This window comes from Cryptotermes secundus, unplaced genomic scaffold (assembly GCF_002891405.2).
Source record: "Cryptotermes secundus unplaced genomic scaffold, Csec_1.0 scaffold268, whole genome shotgun sequence".
Classification (NCBI taxonomy): Eukaryota; Metazoa; Arthropoda; class Insecta; order Blattodea; family Kalotermitidae; genus Cryptotermes; species Cryptotermes secundus.
The window spans coordinates 351,048-368,356 of NW_019722430.1; the positions used below are offsets into that span (position 1 = coordinate 351,048).

At 42.7% G+C, this 17,309-nt stretch overlaps 1 protein-coding gene and 1 long non-coding RNA gene across 2 annotated transcripts in view; both read right to left on the reverse strand.

Annotated features, from left to right (window-relative positions):
* Positions 1-7,602, reverse strand: part of LOC111861342 — a 31,083-nt gene extending 23,481 nt beyond the window's left edge. Inside the window, exon 1 of the long non-coding RNA XR_002842221.2 lies at positions 7,357-7,602. This is a non-coding gene — a long non-coding RNA (uncharacterized LOC111861342). The remainder of the gene's footprint in view (positions 1-7,356) is intronic.
* A 1,865-nt stretch (positions 7,603-9,467) lies between these two features.
* The window catches only part of LOC111861343, a 35,067-nt gene continuing 27,225 nt past the window's right edge, over positions 9,468-17,309 (reverse strand). Inside the window, exon 5 of the mRNA XM_023845822.1 lies at positions 9,468-10,609. Within this exon, the coding sequence (XP_023701590.1) occupies positions 9,591-10,609 (1,019 nt within the window). The 3' untranslated portion in view covers positions 9,468-9,590. The remainder of the gene's footprint in view (positions 10,610-17,309) is intronic.

Below are 17,309 nucleotides of genomic sequence, written 5' to 3' on the forward strand. Positions count from 1 at the left end.
GTCAAATGCCTTCTGCCAGTCTATGAAGCAAACACACAGTTCTTCATCTATCTCCAAAGTTCGTTCCGCTATAATTCTCATCATCCCAATTGCATCCCTGGTTCCTTTTCCTCTTCTAAATCCAAACTGATCTTCTCCAAGTACATCCTCTATTTTCCTTTCAATTCTTCTTTTAAGTATCTTTGCTGTACGTGCAATAAGACTTATTGTGCGATGGTCGCTGCATTTTGTAGCTTTTGTCTTTTTCTTTTACATACCAGGTAAAAATACAGTTTCCTGGGAGGAAGTAAGGTTGGAAATTGGCATTTGAAGATGTTACTTCTTGTGTTAGTACTGTGTGAATTTGTTTGAAAGTGCTCCTGCTTATTCACCAGCAAAGGTCACTATGGAAAGTATGAATTTTAACTGGAAAAGTAGAATCTCTTAAACATACTTGACATGATGACACCATCATTCTGATTATTTTCATTTGGTAAACACACACACAGTGAAAAAGTAAGCTAAATAAATTGTGACGATATTTTAGATATGGGGTCCACCAAAAACAATGCTGGGATTTGAGGCACCTACAGCTTAGGAATGAAAACGGACATGAAGGTGGTGTTTCTGGTGTTTCATTCATCAGCCTAGATAATTTTGTTTCTTAAACACAGGTGAAAGTGTTGTTGGGTGCAAAACACTTCACAGTGAATTCCATCTGTATCTCTGCATACATACTACATGTAGTCCACCTCCTGCCATGCTATGTGCTTCAAGTTCATCCAGCCTATTCATGCTTTAGGTGTTAAGATCAGGAGAACAGGGAGGCCCTGGAATTGGTCCTGCTTTTGCAAATCCATCGACCTGGGAAATTCACACTGAAACAGTCATGGACACTGTGAGCAAAATGAACAGGCACACCATTTGCTTGAAGAATAAGATTGCTGTAGAGGCGTATAATTGCTTGTAATGATGTCCCCATCAAACAAAAATGGGCTGATGTCTTCTGTGTGTCAACACACCACACATTTGCTTTAGGACAATCACATTCATGTTCTAAATGTTTTCTGCAAGGCCCACTGCCCAAGATGATAGTTATGCTGACACTTCAGAGGTGTGACTTTTCCCTCATTGTTCAAGACAATAAAACTTCAGGAATTAGATATCATTTTCAAAAATTTATGAGCACGTGTGCCAGAAACTGTAGGCTGCGCTGTTTTATCACATTCTGTAACTTTCTGGACTGCCTGCAATGTGCATGGTTTTTGGTGTAGGCTCTTGCAAAGAACCCTGTGGCCCTTCATTTGTGGCATCTGTAACTTTGCATGTGCTTAGGAGATTGACTTCATAAGACCGCATGAAAGCCTGCCTAACACCATTCACTGTTCATCAGATCTCTTAGGCTGTCCAGCAGAATGTCTTCTTTCCACGCTGCCAGTCTCTCTAAATTGCTCGTACCGGCTCCTAACGCTTTTGTCATCATCAGGTGATCTTGCCCTGTACCCTTATCTGCATTCACATTGATCTCAAATAATTGATTCAAATTATTTGTACCACAACATAATCAGTGCTTTCTGTTGTCCATTAGCTACAGTTGGGATGCACGCAACTTGTGTCAGTGAAGCTGTTTGAGTTTTACACTGCAGGTACCAACATTTCCATCTCTTTTCATTCCTGAGTTGCAATTGTTTGAAATCCCAGCATTCTCTTTGGTAGACCTGGTACGAAACATCAAGACTAGCTGCATAACATGTGCCACTTAGTGTAGGAGTCGTATATTCCGTATGTTTCTTCCTATTCAGGTGCTTATTACCATCACCCATTCCCAAGTCTATGATTGGCACAATCATAAAATCGTGAGCAAGTTGAAATCATATCCAGACAGTCTGGTTCACAAAAATTCTGTACTTAACTCCCACCTCCTTTCTAGTGGCTGTTTTCCAGCAAGTTTCCCAATAAATATTCTGAATCTTCCCCAACCCCATCATAACTTTATTGATTTAGCCACCCAAACTATAATTTTCTGTTTTGTTTTATTTTCCTGAGCCTCCCACTTTTAAATATTTGCAATTTATTAATTATGTGCTGAGTACATCAACAGAGTTGGAAGCATAATAGCACCACAGAAGTAAACCATTGTGTGTGTGTGTGTGTGTGTGTGTGTGTGTGTGTGTGTNACTGTGTACTGGCTACTATAATACTGTCATCCATTGTTCCATTTGAACTCTGGTAAACTAAAAAGTAAGTAAAGCTATCCCTGTAACAGGCTGTGAAGGCCCAGAGGGTTGTGAAACATTGAGGGCCCCACATTATCTAGACAATCGGCTCAAAGATGATGGTAAGGTTGTCAGCCTTACGCACCGAATGTACTTGTAAATGTATCCCTGTAACAGGCTGTGGAGGCCCATAGGGTTGTGAGATGTTGAGGTTCCCACATTTTCTAGAAAATCGGCCCATAGATGACGGCAAGGTTGTCAGCTCTACACACCGGCTGCCCTTTACCCCAAAGAATATTCCTGGTATTCATTTCTGTTAGAGGCTGAATCAACCCCAGGGCCATAGTGCAGCTGGAAGGATTAGTTAAACTGAAAAATTCAATGACTCATCGGGACTTGAACCAGTGACCTTCCGGCTTATAGCATAGTCCCTCAACCAACTATGCTACCCCCCTTTGAACTCTGGTACACATGANAATCGGGAAAATGCACGTGATAATTCAAGTAGTTTCCTAGCACCAACTCTGAAGTGCTGATAATCAGGATGAATTTCAGAAATCAGCCAAGAACATTCATTTTTGTGGGTTTGGCACAATCTGTATATAGCTCAGTCAATGTAAACTTGTGGAAAATGAAAATTAGATAATTTGAAATTAATTGAGTTAAAGTTGCTTGCACACACATTACAGTGACTTCACATTATGTTGTACCAATATATCAACTGGTTTGGTTCATTCAGATAATAAAAGTCTTTTTTTTGTGCTATGTCTCCCCATCCATACAGGTAACATGTAATTTCATTGGGAACTTGATTAGACTCTGGGTACTCACCCAAAGCCCAGCTTTAGAAGGCTTTAAGGTATTTATTTTAAAAACAAAATGAATAGCCTGACCTTTCTAAAATGGAACCAGGGGCCTAATATTTTCAAAATAAAATGAAGAGCCTAACTTGCAGTTGGAGGCGCATTATAAGGTCAGGCTTTGGGTCTTGTTTTTACAAATATATTGGCAGTGGTGGCAGACAACATGGTGATAACTTACTGGGTAACCTGCCAATACTGGACACTCTGTTCATTAGTGATTCACTGTAGAAGAAATATTCGACTTTGTGAATACAAGTAGATGTTAAAACTTTACTCTTTTCAACGAAGTTTGATTTGCGCCATTCATACTTTGAGATGTGGGATCTAAGAGTAAGTAAAATTATGAAGAAAGCAGTAAGTAAAATAAAATTATGTTTAGTTCTATACCATTCCCAGTTCAAATTAATGTAAATAGTCCATTTCTCTCTATATATACTTCTATAAATTTGCCATGTGAAATACTATATTGCTATATGTAAATGGGCATTTTAATATAGAACAGTGATGTTAAGGTTTGAAATATTCATACCCAAACTATATGATGGGTTATTAAAATGTGTAACAATGCACTTCATTTGCATTCACTTATTTTGAGAGAAAAATGTGTGTTTTTTGTGGTGGCAAGGAAGACACATTAAATATATTGTCATGTGTGCCATATATTTTATTTTTATTATGAAATTGTTCAGAGATGGGAAACTATTAGATATATTAGAATTTTTCAAGCCCCAAGGCACTGACTGATTGCCAATGCTTTCAAAATCCTTTGTAGTTCTGTATTTAGATATGTTAGAATGGAAGCCAAGGAGCCTGCACCAAAGCAACTGCACATTGAACTGAATTCTGATCACTTTGAATGTTGACATCTTCCTTTAAGTGGGATATTATGTGAATATAATGTAATGTAACAATCCTTGCAAGAGAGTGGTGTAGTCTTCCTGGCTTAGTTATCCTGACTTCTGCGTAAACAGTTTTTTAATTGCATATTTTTGGACAGCCATGGACCCTGAAAATTTGTAAGGTTACTTACTCCTTTTTGTCATATCCCAGAAGACAAGAAAATTTGTTTGTTCATCAGACTTTTTTGCTTCAGTGTCACATTTAACACATTGGCCATATGAAATGGATTCTGAAGATATTTTGGACTTCAACAGATGGAAATTATGGTATCAGGTGGCTCATTACCACATGTACAGTACTTTGTAACATGTTTAACTGCAGAAAACAGAGGGTTATGAACATGAACTAGAATATGCAGTCATGTTGCATCCAGTGTGATGAAAATTAAGTTAGATTGTATGATTTCTGGTTTGTATGGGTCACAGCTTTAATGGTTCATTATTTGTGCTCTAGACTTGGTTTTTTGTTATGCAAGAAAGAAAAAAAATATATATATATACTTATACAATTAGGAGCACATGCTTACCATAATGTAAATATCTGACAATGTATTGTACTTCCAAGCTTCCTGTAATATGAATGCCTATAAATTGCACAACAACCGTTCTCTTGACTGTGATATTCGTTGGAATCACCTAATCTTTGTTCAGCGCTTTGGATTTCAGTTGTGTTACTTACCTGTGAGAACAGTGATGGTGTCAAGAGTTACTGTGTGCATAAATGATAAATTTTCAGCCAGTTCACATCCAGGATTTATCATTATGAAGTTGGGTGCTTCTGTGCTTTACTGCACGAGAATGCCAAACATGTTCACACAGTGGTCTTACAGTTCACTTCTGATTCACATTGGCTCCTCTGACATGTTTTTGAGATTTTCCTCTTTCCAGTCCTGGAAGATATCTTGAAAATGGCCAGAGCTACATCTTCTCCCCATCATCCTCTCATCTCATTTGTGCAGGTGATATGGTGATATTATTCCTTTGCTTCATACAAAGGGTAATTAAATTGCCTAATTTTACCTGTAGTTTTGTATGGGTGTGAAACTTGGTTTCTGACTTTAAGGGTAGAACATAGATGGATGGTGCTGAGGAGAATATCTGAACCCAAGGGGGGGGGGAGTTTGGAGAAAAATACATTATGAGGAACTCCATAACTGTACTCTCCACCAAATAGAATGGGGAAGTCAAGGAGGATGGAATGGGCAGGGCATGTACCACGCATGGAATAAGAATACATATAGTGTGTTGGTGGGAAAACCAGAAAGAAAGAGACCACTAGAAGCACCTAGATGTAGATGGAAGAATAATATTCTAATGGACCTTAGAGAAATAGGATGAGAGTATGAAATAGAATCAACTGGCTCAGGATAGGGACCAGTGGAGGGCCCTTGTGAACATGGTAATAAACCTTTGGGTTCCATAAAATGTCAGGAAATTCTTGGGTAACAGAGATTGTCGTCTTCTCAAGGAGTCAGTGTAGTTAGAGCCATTAGATTTCAACATCTGTCAGCATTATTCATTGAAAAATGTTGAGCACCATGCAGAATTGTCATCTTATAAATCTGATTTTTTAACTCAGTTTTGGTGTGGTGATATATGTCAGGCATGAGGGTTTGGTGAAAACCAAAATGGGGTGTCGTGTCAAGAAGAACCACTGTCCTATAGCCTGCAAAGATGAAGAGAGATGTTTTTCAACTGGTGTTTCCCCGTCTGTGGCTGTGTGTTTGTGCCCAGTTTTGCCAAGGGCAGTATATGTTTTCATGTATGCAATAGTTTTAATATGTGTACACACACATGAAATCAGCAGCTACCGCACAAAGAGATCCACGTTTGCTAGTTTGAAGACTCTAAAGGCATACTAAATCATTTACACAGCATCCAGCAACCTTTCTGTAGCCAACCGTATATTCTTGCTTTATCTAATGATATAAACGTATTATTGGAATTGTAGTTCGGTAGAGACCCATCGATGTTTCATAGGACCATATCGCCTGCATCTTTAGGGTTGAAAACCAAACCATGCAAGAAACCAGCAATGAGCAAACAGAAAGCAGCCTCTGAATACAAAAAAAAAAAAAAAAAAAAAGCCATGAAAACTTTNACTTTCATTTCAAATTAATCACTAGAGGGTAAAAACAGACACATGCTCCAAACACAAAACTATGAAAGTGTACTTGACAGAGGCGCCTGTCGCTTAAAAAACACCTGACGTTAACCCAAATGCAACAGATTTTGAAGTGTTGTCAGATGACGGAAAGGCCTTAAACGTGCGTCAAGGAGGGGCAGAACCTGCAACGCCCCTTCCCTAAGACTAGAATTTACTCTTTATACACTGTACTCCAGACTCAAACATATGCCATCGTGAACAAGGCATTGTGAACAACCTCGTTCACATTTGTATTCACACAGAATCCAGACAATATTACAGGATGTCTATACAAGCCTTTGTAGAATTGAAAGACACAAATTTCCGCTATGCCATCTGTCCTGAAAGATCACATTTTACGCTAGGGTTTCAAATTTATGATTCTCTTGTTGGTAAAGTCCTTCAATAAGGAGCAACATGTCCTTCAAGGCATGCAAACCAGAAACTAGTGTGGCTTGTTTGCTCTTGGCCATTTGCCTCCTTTGGTGTAAACTTCTTGGCGAAGGCAACAAGAGGCCAATAGTTGTAGCAGGTACATGTTTTCTGGTGTGTTAATTGCCCTTTTATTCTAAATTAACTCCGTGGCCTGCAGTCCGCAAGCGAAATATACGGACCGAACGACCGCCGCTTGTCGGCGAAGTTAAAGCCAACTTTTGCGGATAGAGGGTGTCACGTGGTCAGCGGAACGGTTCCCCACGACCGTTAATCTCGGTTTTCTAGACCGGAGCCGCTATTTTCTTGGAATAGCTTCTCAATTATCCTCACAAGGCTGAGTGGACCCCGTTTTAGAGATATACCACTTCTCAGAAAATCTGGCAGTGCCGGGAATCGAACCCGGGACCTCTGGATCTGTAGCCAGGAACACTTACCACTAGACCACAGTGGCGGTCTCAAAGAAGACGAAACGGTAACAAGTATTTATTCACGTCCTGAACTTTGTGAATGGCTGCAGAACCCTCAGTAATTAAGACGAATAGAAAGGCTTATCACTTTATCCTCCACCGTCCTTGGCCTTTTCATCTCTGTGCCTGACGCGCACTAAGCCCTGGGCTTTACTCAGCCTCTAACAGAAATGAGTACCAGGAATTAATTAAATAATTTTCCTGGGGAGTAAAGAGCGGCCGGCGCTTAAGGCTGACAACCTTACCGCCATCTTTGAGCCGATTGTCTAGATAATGTGTGAACCTCAAAGTCTCACAACCCTATGGGCCTTCACGGCCTGGTACGGGGTTAGCTTTACTTTACTTACTTACCAGTGAAATATTCGGATTTCCGTGCGGCGTCTATAATAAATTGAATCGTCGCTGGAACAACTTCAAGACATTACTTCCCTCGGGAATAAATGGCTGCATATTCGTGTTAGCTATGAGGCTACGTTAAATGCAGACAGGTTCTCTCTGTTGTTCTCTCTACATGCGCAGGCGCTGCTGATGTTTTCGCTGTTTTCGTTGGAAGAATTGAGCTGTAGAATGACAGTAATATCCGTAAGCATTCTGTAATGTACCATTACTGCAGGAAGAAATTTCCCACCTACTCGTCCGTTGCCAACAGAAGAAGACAAAAACGAAATTTCTTCTTCTGCTTATTCGCAAACAGGCATTTCCCTTGTCCAAGCGTATGATGCGGTAATTTCCCGAAAGAGTACTGAGCAAGGGGCGCCCCATTTTTAACGACAGGCATCGTGGGGTTAGAAGGAGCGTGGATTTTATATATTGTGCTCCAAATTTAAAATGCTGAACACAGCAATCAACTGCAACGCTGAACTCATAATAACGCATAATAAACTCATGGACGTGTATGTACTCCATTACTTGGTCATAACCATCTACACCGGAAAAGAATGTGACATATTTACTCAAAGCAAGAACTGTGGAGCCAGAGAATCAGCCGTTGCTATGAAAAGATCGGGTAAAAACGTTTCCGCGACGAGTCCACACCTTACAATGGAAGTATTGTTTCGAGACGGTGCTTCTTGTTAGGTCCGCCCCGGGGCTGTATCACAAGGGCCCCAAGCCAGCTGAGATGATTGACTGAGAAGAGCTGCAACGAGATGGTTAGCACATTCAGCAGAGAATTGGGTTGAGAGTTCCGGAGTGGATAGTTGAGGGTTGACAAGAGTTCTGCACGGGAGGGGGGCGGCACAGCAAGACACAGCAAGCTGGAAAATGCTTAGCGAATGCTGTGGTAAAGTGTGACGCACAGCAGCGGCGCTGTAGTTGCTTGTAGTTCTGAGTTGTGTGTATAAGTGGTCAGTAAATCCAATCCAATTACCCCGTATATAGTCACACCCCATAAATCGTGATAATAATTTTGATGCTTTTTGACGGTCACATTCTGGCCGGCCTAGTGATAAAGGGGCGCAAATGCGAGATGGGCCGGCCTCTTATCTCCTCAAGCCTCATGAGGCTCTCTTCCTTGGGAGAGCGAGTATTATTTTTAAATAGTTAAAAATATGAGCAACACACGAATTTCCTCACCCAATGTTCAGCACTGTGAACAGAATATAAAACATTTATTTTAAGGTGTACCTCCTTGTAAGATAATACTTTCTGGAGAATAGCTTTAGTTCATGTGTATAGCGCGATTTCTTTCGATTTGTCTGTACTTCTCCAGTTATGTCTATCCACATCTTTCCCACTACATGTATTTTTCGAATAGTCTCTCTTCATATTGAATATCTTTCAATGTTAACTTTCTGATCATCCCTCATAGTGCCGCGCATGTTGCAACGCGACGTGTCCCTGTCTCATTTAGTTTGAGTAACGGCATCACGTGGACATATGCGTCATGCGTTACGCATCTGTGTCATCCGGCGTGAAATGAACCTTTGGGTATCACCAATGGGGACAAATTTCTCTACAACCCCACCCCATCGAGTTAACTGGTGATTATAATACGGTGATGAAACATCCACGAATGTGGTAATTCTCTCAGTGGGAATCAGATCACGTTCTTAAGATATAAAAACATTATCATTATCACAGTGGTATGACTTCAGCCACAGGATATACAACCCTCTTGCCTTCGAAGTTGGTATAGGTTGCCTTCACAAGCCTTAGGAGGGTAAATTAAGAATAATGGTTGCATGCACATCTGTAATATATTTTCTTTCGCCAGAATACTTCTTAATATCGTACATGGTTATTTTACGACGTTCACGAGCAAGAAAATAAAAGTTTCTGTTGTTTTGAATTCCACAATAAGCCTTGGAACAGTCTATATTCTCTTGTTTCCTAACCTGCCATAGTCTCTATTAGGAGCACACAGCTGCAAGCCGGAAGGTCGCAGGTTCAATTCCCGATGAGGTCGTTGGATTTTTCAATTGACCTAATCCTCCCAGTCGCACTATGGCCCTGAGGTCGACCCTGCCTCTAACAGAAATATTCCTGGGGGTGGCAGGCGCGTAAGGCTGATAGCGTCGCCGCCATCTGTGAGCCAGCTCATTGCGATGAACACTGTTAACGTTCTGTGACCCCAGCAATAGAGGTCAGCAAACTGTATCATAGTTGGTGTCATCATCACGACTTGACGGATCTGAGGAGGACAATGTTCCTGAGAACGTTCCATCACTTCCACCTTCTAGCTCAACGTAATAATAGTCCTCCCTTACATTCTCAGAGTTTGTCTTCAAATAATAATAGTTCAACTTTCTCCTGTCGTTTTCCTTGGTATCACATTCACAAATCTCAGCATAGATATTCTCCTCCTCGCACTTGTCAATGTCACCTATCGCATCAGCAACGTCACTGTAGGGCAGGTCATCCGCAGCAGGCGTCACTATCGATGGCAGATCTCGATTCTGGATGCAGGAGTATAGCTGGGATTTAGCATCGTGCTTGCAAAGGTCAATGTACGGTCGTTGATGGGGCCGTGATTCATTTTTGTGATGACAGATGGCGGAAGGAGTAAAATTATCCACAAGCCTTTCGGCATCACTAGCGTCTTGCGTACGTAGTTCTCCTCGTTGCTGAGAGATGGCATTCTTGTAATTGCAGTGTGGCACTGCAGAAAGGTCGTGTGCAAAATTTGTTGCTCGAGACGAAGATGGCGTGTAAGTAAAGGAGGAGGATTTTTTTGTTGTTCGTCGTGACTTGTTCTTAGTTTTGCTCACTTTTTCTTGGCCTTCTTGAGCTGGCTGTCGTTGGGTCGTTGACTTCTTCCCCTCTGCTTCTGATGCCACTTCTCGTTGCGATGGGAAGATGTGATGGGTGACTTTTATCTGGCGCCGCCAGAAGTCTCCTCTATCGCGACAAAAAGCTAGCGCTGTCTGCAGAAGGGGAGACTTGAACAGCCTGGACTCGAACTCGTGATGGAATAACGGTCTTGTGAGGAAGAAACGGGAGTCGGCGTCCATCTCGAGCAGTTTGGGCACAGCTGACGTCACTGGGCTTGCATTAGTGAGATGATTACTTCCGGTCCTGCTGTTAGAATGAATGATGACGTCGTGAGGCAACGTACACGCTAAGATCACGTCTTCCTCTTGATAGCCTTCCAGCAATAACGTGCCTGAAATTAGAAAATATACGTTAAATTTACCAAGGGCACTGTGCCCAAACCATGTTGTAATGGAACCAATTTTTCGGATTTCCCCTCGTGAGTAACCCAGTATACTGCATACTGAGTTTCGTAACTTATAAGTTTGCCCAAGTATAATTAGAATGTCCAAGTCAAGGAGGATGAGATGGGCAGGGCATGTAACACAAATTGGGGGAAGAGTAACGCATATAGGAAAGCCAGAATAAAGGAGACCACTAGGAAGACCAAAACGTAGGTGGATGAATAATATTAAAATAAATAGGATGGGGTGGTGTGGACTGGATTCATCTGGCTCAGGATTGAGACAGGTGGAGGGCTTTTGTGAACACGATATTGAACCTTCGGCTTCCGTAAAATGCTGGGAAGTTATTGAGAAGCTGCACAACTGGCAACTACTCTACGCAGTTAGTTACCTGGAGTAACCAATATGTTCTGAAAGTTCTGAAGATGAAATCTGTTTGCATGTCAGCGCAGACCCATGTGTTGCGAGCCCCTCGCTTTTCCGGGTTTCGGAAATTTGCTTTTAGACACTTCGTAGGGTGCCTTGCACGGGGATCAGCCCGTCCCCTTGCATAATAGTATCGCACATAAAAGCCCCATCACCAAGTGAGATTCGAACCCACGATCCCAGTGTCAGAGCGGCACTTGACCGGCCACACACAGAGCAGAACGCTCTTAGGCTTTGGGCCTGTCTTCTGTTGCGTGTCATATTCAGAGCACCAGCACGTCATGTAGTGGGGTGGCGTCGGCACTAATGGAGGTGAATGGTCTGTGACTGTCCCGTTTTTATCCCCTCTCATGAGAAGCTAGATGAGCCCCGGACGTGATCTGACGTTGTACGGAAGAGAAAACATTCCTGCTGCGTCAAATTTGCTCCTGTAAGCAATCATTTTATTGACTGAGCCATCCTGGCTCCCCCAATCAGCATACTGCATGCTTATTATTACAGTCAACTTGCAATAAATAATTGTCCGTTAAAATAGACGTTGTACATACATACATACATACATACACACACACACATATTGTGGCGTATAGACCCGTTGATAGCAAAGATCGCGAAACAAACAACGGAAAAACAGCCGTTGCTAGGCAGCGGCCAGGGTGTCAATGAATTGGCTGAGTAGCGATCACGTGGGAACGATATATGACCGACGGTAAGGACACAAGCGGAGGACAGTGTTAAGACCCGTTACCAGGTGACGATTAGCGAACACTGGGAGGTTGGTGTGAGATGGCCGCCAGCCTGGGAGTTAGTTGTAAGGGAGTCTGTGAAGTGTGTCAACCAGTGACGATGTTATAGTTATGTGCAGTCACGAGTCGTGTGTTTATAAGTGAGAAATAAATCCAATTAACAATCCATACCCCGTCTACAGTCACTAATACACGCGACAATATGCTGCGGAAGCCTACAATTTACATAGTTCACTCACTATTCCAGTCCTTCTCAAAACGGTCTAAAAGAAGGAGATGCTTTACCGCCACTGCTTTGCTTTTCAACTTTGCTTTAGAATATGCCATTAGGAAGGCCCAGGGAAACCAGGTGGGACTGAAAGTAAATGGGACACATCAGCTGTTGGTCTATGCTGATGATGTGAATCTACCGGCGATAATGTAGATACCACAAAGAGAAACACACAAACTTTAATTGACCCTAGTAAGGAGGTTGTTCTAGAAGTAAACATAGAGAAAACTAAGTATATGTTAGCGGCCTCCGTAGTCTACAGGTAACGTTCCCACCTCATGACTCGTGGTACGCGGGTTTAAATACCCGGCGGAGGTCGTCGAATTTTTAAGGGCGGAAAAATTCAGGGAACAAGTCCTCCGGGAGGGACTTTAAGCCGTGGGTCCCATGTCGTAGCTTTACGGCACGTAAAAGAACCTCATATCTCCAAAGGAGATCACTGAGCCAAATTCCAGGACGTTTCCCGCCCAACAATAGTCTCTAAGGCCTCTGATAGATGGGGGAAGCATTATAGACACCACCAAGCAAGTGGAGGCCGAACTCGCTTGCTCGGCGGGACTGATGGTACGCGCCATTATCGGTAGGGTATAGAAACTGGTAGAATATCATAGAGAGAAGCACAATGGACCAATACTGGTCTAAGTGCATGGGGAAAACCCACCCTCTCCAATAACTAACTAACTAACTAACTAACTAACTAAGTATATGTTGCTGTCTCGTCACCAAAATGCAGGGCAAGATCACGACATGAAGATAGGTAACAGATGTTCTGAAAACGTGGCACAGGCAACACACCGTCACATGTCAGAAGCCACACACGTATCTGCCAAATTCCAGAAGTTTGGTGTATGTCCACTGAACTACACGCCTTAACATGCCACAGAACAGTAATCTTAACATTTCCATCAATTTAGGGCGAGACTTTGGTGACCGTGTGTATATGCTACATAGTTTATAGTCCTGGAGTCGCTTCTGAAGGCCCTGTATAGCCCCAATAAAAAAGACTATTAACCGTCAATACATTTTTTATCACTCGCCAGTCCTGCCTGGAACCCTTGTTCATTTACATCTCAATTGGGAGTCGAGAAATGTCATATAAAACTGTACATACTCGAGCGCTGTTAACATTGTGAGATTATAATTTCTCGCTTTTGTGTCAAGCCAATGACTCGCTGCTATTCCTCCTACCAATGACAATCGCACTGCCGCCATGACGAGGCTACTGACCTTGCCACAACTTTATAATTGTTGCGGAGAGTGTAACCCGACGCTCCGAGAGGAGCACAAATGCGAATCAATCGTGGATTTCCAAACTGGGTATCGCGGAACCCCTTGCTACTCGGAAGTAAGGGGTAATCTTTATCTTCCTCTTTACTGTGGACCAAAGTCCTTTCTGAATTGTTCCATCTTTTACTTGGTCGTCCTAGGTCATCTTTCCTCATGAGTGTACATATCGCCGAGATTTTGCTTGCCACCCACTTTCACGCTGCTTATGGCTTATTCCTTGACCCTGAAGATGGAGGCGATATGTTCCTCCGAAACGTAGGTTGGCTTTCAACGGGCTACAAGGCGTCACATCCCAGAAGCTCAGAGCCTACACCTCCTTTCCGAGTCACAGCCCGGCAGATTCAATGCCCGTTTCAACTGACATTCTCACTTTTGTCTTCTCGTCCTCGTAAGGGAAGGGAAAGACTAGCGCAGGCCTACAGTTTACCTTCAAACACGTTCTTAACCCTTTCAGAGTTACTCTACGACTGGCTGTTTACCGCCAATCAGTTCGTCTTGGCGACAAGCCCCTTGAGACTCACGATTAGCGATCTTTTTTCTTCAACTGATCCCTTGCTGTCAGTCCTTATGTAACATAAGGAGGGTACGTCTGTCGTTTACCATTCCTGCTGGCCCTCGCCAGCGCAGTCATTCCCGGGTCTGAGTTCCGCGGGACTCATAACCATCATATTTTACTGTCTCAGATTCGAGAGTCCCCCAATCTTTAGGACCAGGTCCCTATATTTATATCTCCCAGGAACAGTGTGGCCCGGTTATACCCCAAAGCACTGGTTTCCCCTTTCGTCGCCTCCTGAGACTCGTAGGGCTACGGTGGAGGTATTCGAACCTGCCTCCACAAGGGGCTTTAAAGACTGAATTTGTTCTAATTAATACATGTACAAGAATTGAGTCCGTACCTCACAGGAAACACATTATGTCTCCACTACAAAGCCCAACCGGTTAATGCTGTTTAAGGAAACAGACGCTGTTTATTGTGAGAACCATACGGAACACACAAATACACTGTGTGTGCAAAACGCAGAATTTTAGTATGTTAATGCAGGTGGTACGTATTCCTCTAATAAATTTTTATTATTTTTTATTATTTTATTTAAACCGCAAATGGGTTTTTACTCCGGTGGCAGTGAAACTACAATAAGACACAACACACAAATAACACACATCACACAAAATAGCACAGCACACTCAAACAAAACACAACACAAAACTGAACAAACAATAAAGGACACACTACGCACAATGAATACAATGCAAATACAATTATATAAATTAATATTAATAAAAATAAGCCTACTATACACTAAACAGTGACAGTAATGGAATACGTAATGTTGTGAACTGATGCACCCACACTTCACATCCTCATCACAGTTCACTTCACTTCACTTCACTTCACTTCACTTCACTTCACTTAGGCACTCATCACAGTTTACTTCCCTTCATTCCACTTCACTACACTTACGTTCACTTCACATCCTCATCACAGTTTACTTCCCTTCATTCCACTTCACTACACTTACGTTCACTTCACATCCTCATCACAGTTTACTTCCCTTCATTTCATTTCACTTCACTGCATTTTTGGATGATTTCTCCCACATATTCACTTCGCCTATTTATCACTTTCCTAACCCTATTCCTAAAATTGTTTGGTTTACAGGAGAGAGTCCCTAAAGCATCTGCAGGTAGCTGGTTCCAGAGCTGGATGGTCCTGTTTACAAAGGAGTATTTCCCGATATCTGTCCGTTGTTTTCTGCTCCTAATTTTCTTGCCATGATCGCCCCTGCTCAGATAGCATGGCCTTTGTAATGTATCACCTATAGCCTTCCAAGCCCATTCTCCCGTGTATCTGCCTGCGCTGTGTCAAGGTTCCCCATTCGAATCATTTCTACGCTGTGCAAAATTAGTCGCCATGTTTTACACCCAGTCTAGAGCATTCCTGTAAGGATCCCAGCACGCCGCTGGTCTTTAACGGGTTAGGTATGATTTCTATCGGTGCAACATAACCTTAATTTGCACACGGACCATCGCGTGGGGATGTGGGGCTGTTACTGTAGACATTATTAATATTGGCCAGCTTCATGGGGAAAGTGCCCCACTGGATAGGGGGCTGGGTGGGCCCCAAGGAGGCATTCTGGTCCTGGTAACGAACAGCACATCGTATACACGGAATCATTTCGACAACCTGTGCTTCTGCTGCGGTTTCTCGGTGAGCACACCCGAGTCTTTCATAGTGCAAAAGCGGCATATGCCTACCTGCAACCACTTAATGCACTTTCTTGCGAGGTCTTTGTCAATCACTGTTTCATTGCTTAGCAACCATTTGCCTAATAGGACAGGTGAACAGCTGCAACGTTATGACGGTAAATAACAGAACGCTGGACCTATTCCCTAAATCACATTCATGAGGTTGTTTCTTGTTGCAAATGGAAATACTCAAATTTTGGGTAACTTATTTTCTTTTTTTGTCAAGAGTAATATGGGGCTCTACTGTAAGATTTGGAGTTTCTGCGGCGGTGAAGATGCAGCACAGTAACGTCTTCTGCATTAAAACACCGTGCAGTCTGGTAACAAAGTATCATTTTTTTCGGAGGTGTGTAATGTTTCTCTCTTCACGAAAATGGCGATAGTATGTCCCTAAAACCAGACTACACGGTGTCACAGCCCCGAAAATTTCGACGTAAACAGTTAAGTCTAGTCGTAGGATTATCATGACCGCCTCTATGGTCTAGTGGTCAGAGTTCCTGGCTGCACTACCAGAGGTCCCAGGTTCTGAGAAGTAGTGGGTCTGGAACGGGGTCCACTCAGCCTCGTGAGGATAACTGAGGAGCTATTTCAAGGAAACAGCGGCTCCGGTCTAGAAACCGAGATTAACGGCCGTGTGGAACCGTTGCGCTGACCACGTGACACCCTCTATCCGCTAAAGTTGGCACTAATTTCGCCGACAAGCGGCGGTCACACGGTCGGTAAAATTCGCTTGCGGACTAAAACCACGGAGTTTGTTTTGTTATGTCCCTCCAACAATACTACACGGTGTCACAGGTCTGAAGATTTCAACGTAGACATTTAAGCCTAGTCGTAATATTTTCATAAATAAATCAACTCACTACACCTACTTGTGTTCTCCTGCATATGCAGAAGGGAGGGGGGTGGGAGGCGCATGCTAATCGAGCTGTGTGTCTGCTGTGTGCTCTATTCTGACTTCAGAAACAGTTGACCGACTTTCACGAAACTTGGTATGAACTTTCATGCTATTTAAGGCCACCCAGCGCCATACATCAGTAACAACAACATGGCTGACGCATTAACTTCTGATGTGGGAGCGTCTTAATTTAAGGCCCATAAATAATGTATTTTAACAGAGATTTAAAAGATATTCACTTTTAAAGCATTTTTTGTATGAAATGTACACAATGATATGGCAGCAGTGCGACTAATTTATTTCGCTTTCGACTTTATGGCGGTTACTGACAGACCGCTCGAATATGAAATTCTGGAAGGAGATGCACCTCAGAAATGGTAACACATCAGGCCTGTGTACAAGAGACTGTTTGTAAGTCAACAGTGACAGTCATGGTGGCTGCGTGACACTGTAAGTTTATATCCGAAAACTCACACAATCTAGAGGCGTAATCAAGCAACCAGTTCTCCATAAGGGTATAGTAAGGGCAGCAACAGATCGACAGGACTAGAAATCTACACAGCAGAACAGAATTCCTTTTATATGCCTATGCTAGGGGCCGGAAGGTCGAGGTGTCCATTCCCGATGAAGCCACTGGATTTTTCAATTGACCTAGTCCACTAAGCCTCTAACAACGATGAGTACCTGGAATCTTCCTGGGGGGTAACTGGTGATTGGCGCGTAAAGCTGACCTCACCGCCATCTGTGAGCCAGTTATCTAGAAACTATGGAAGCCT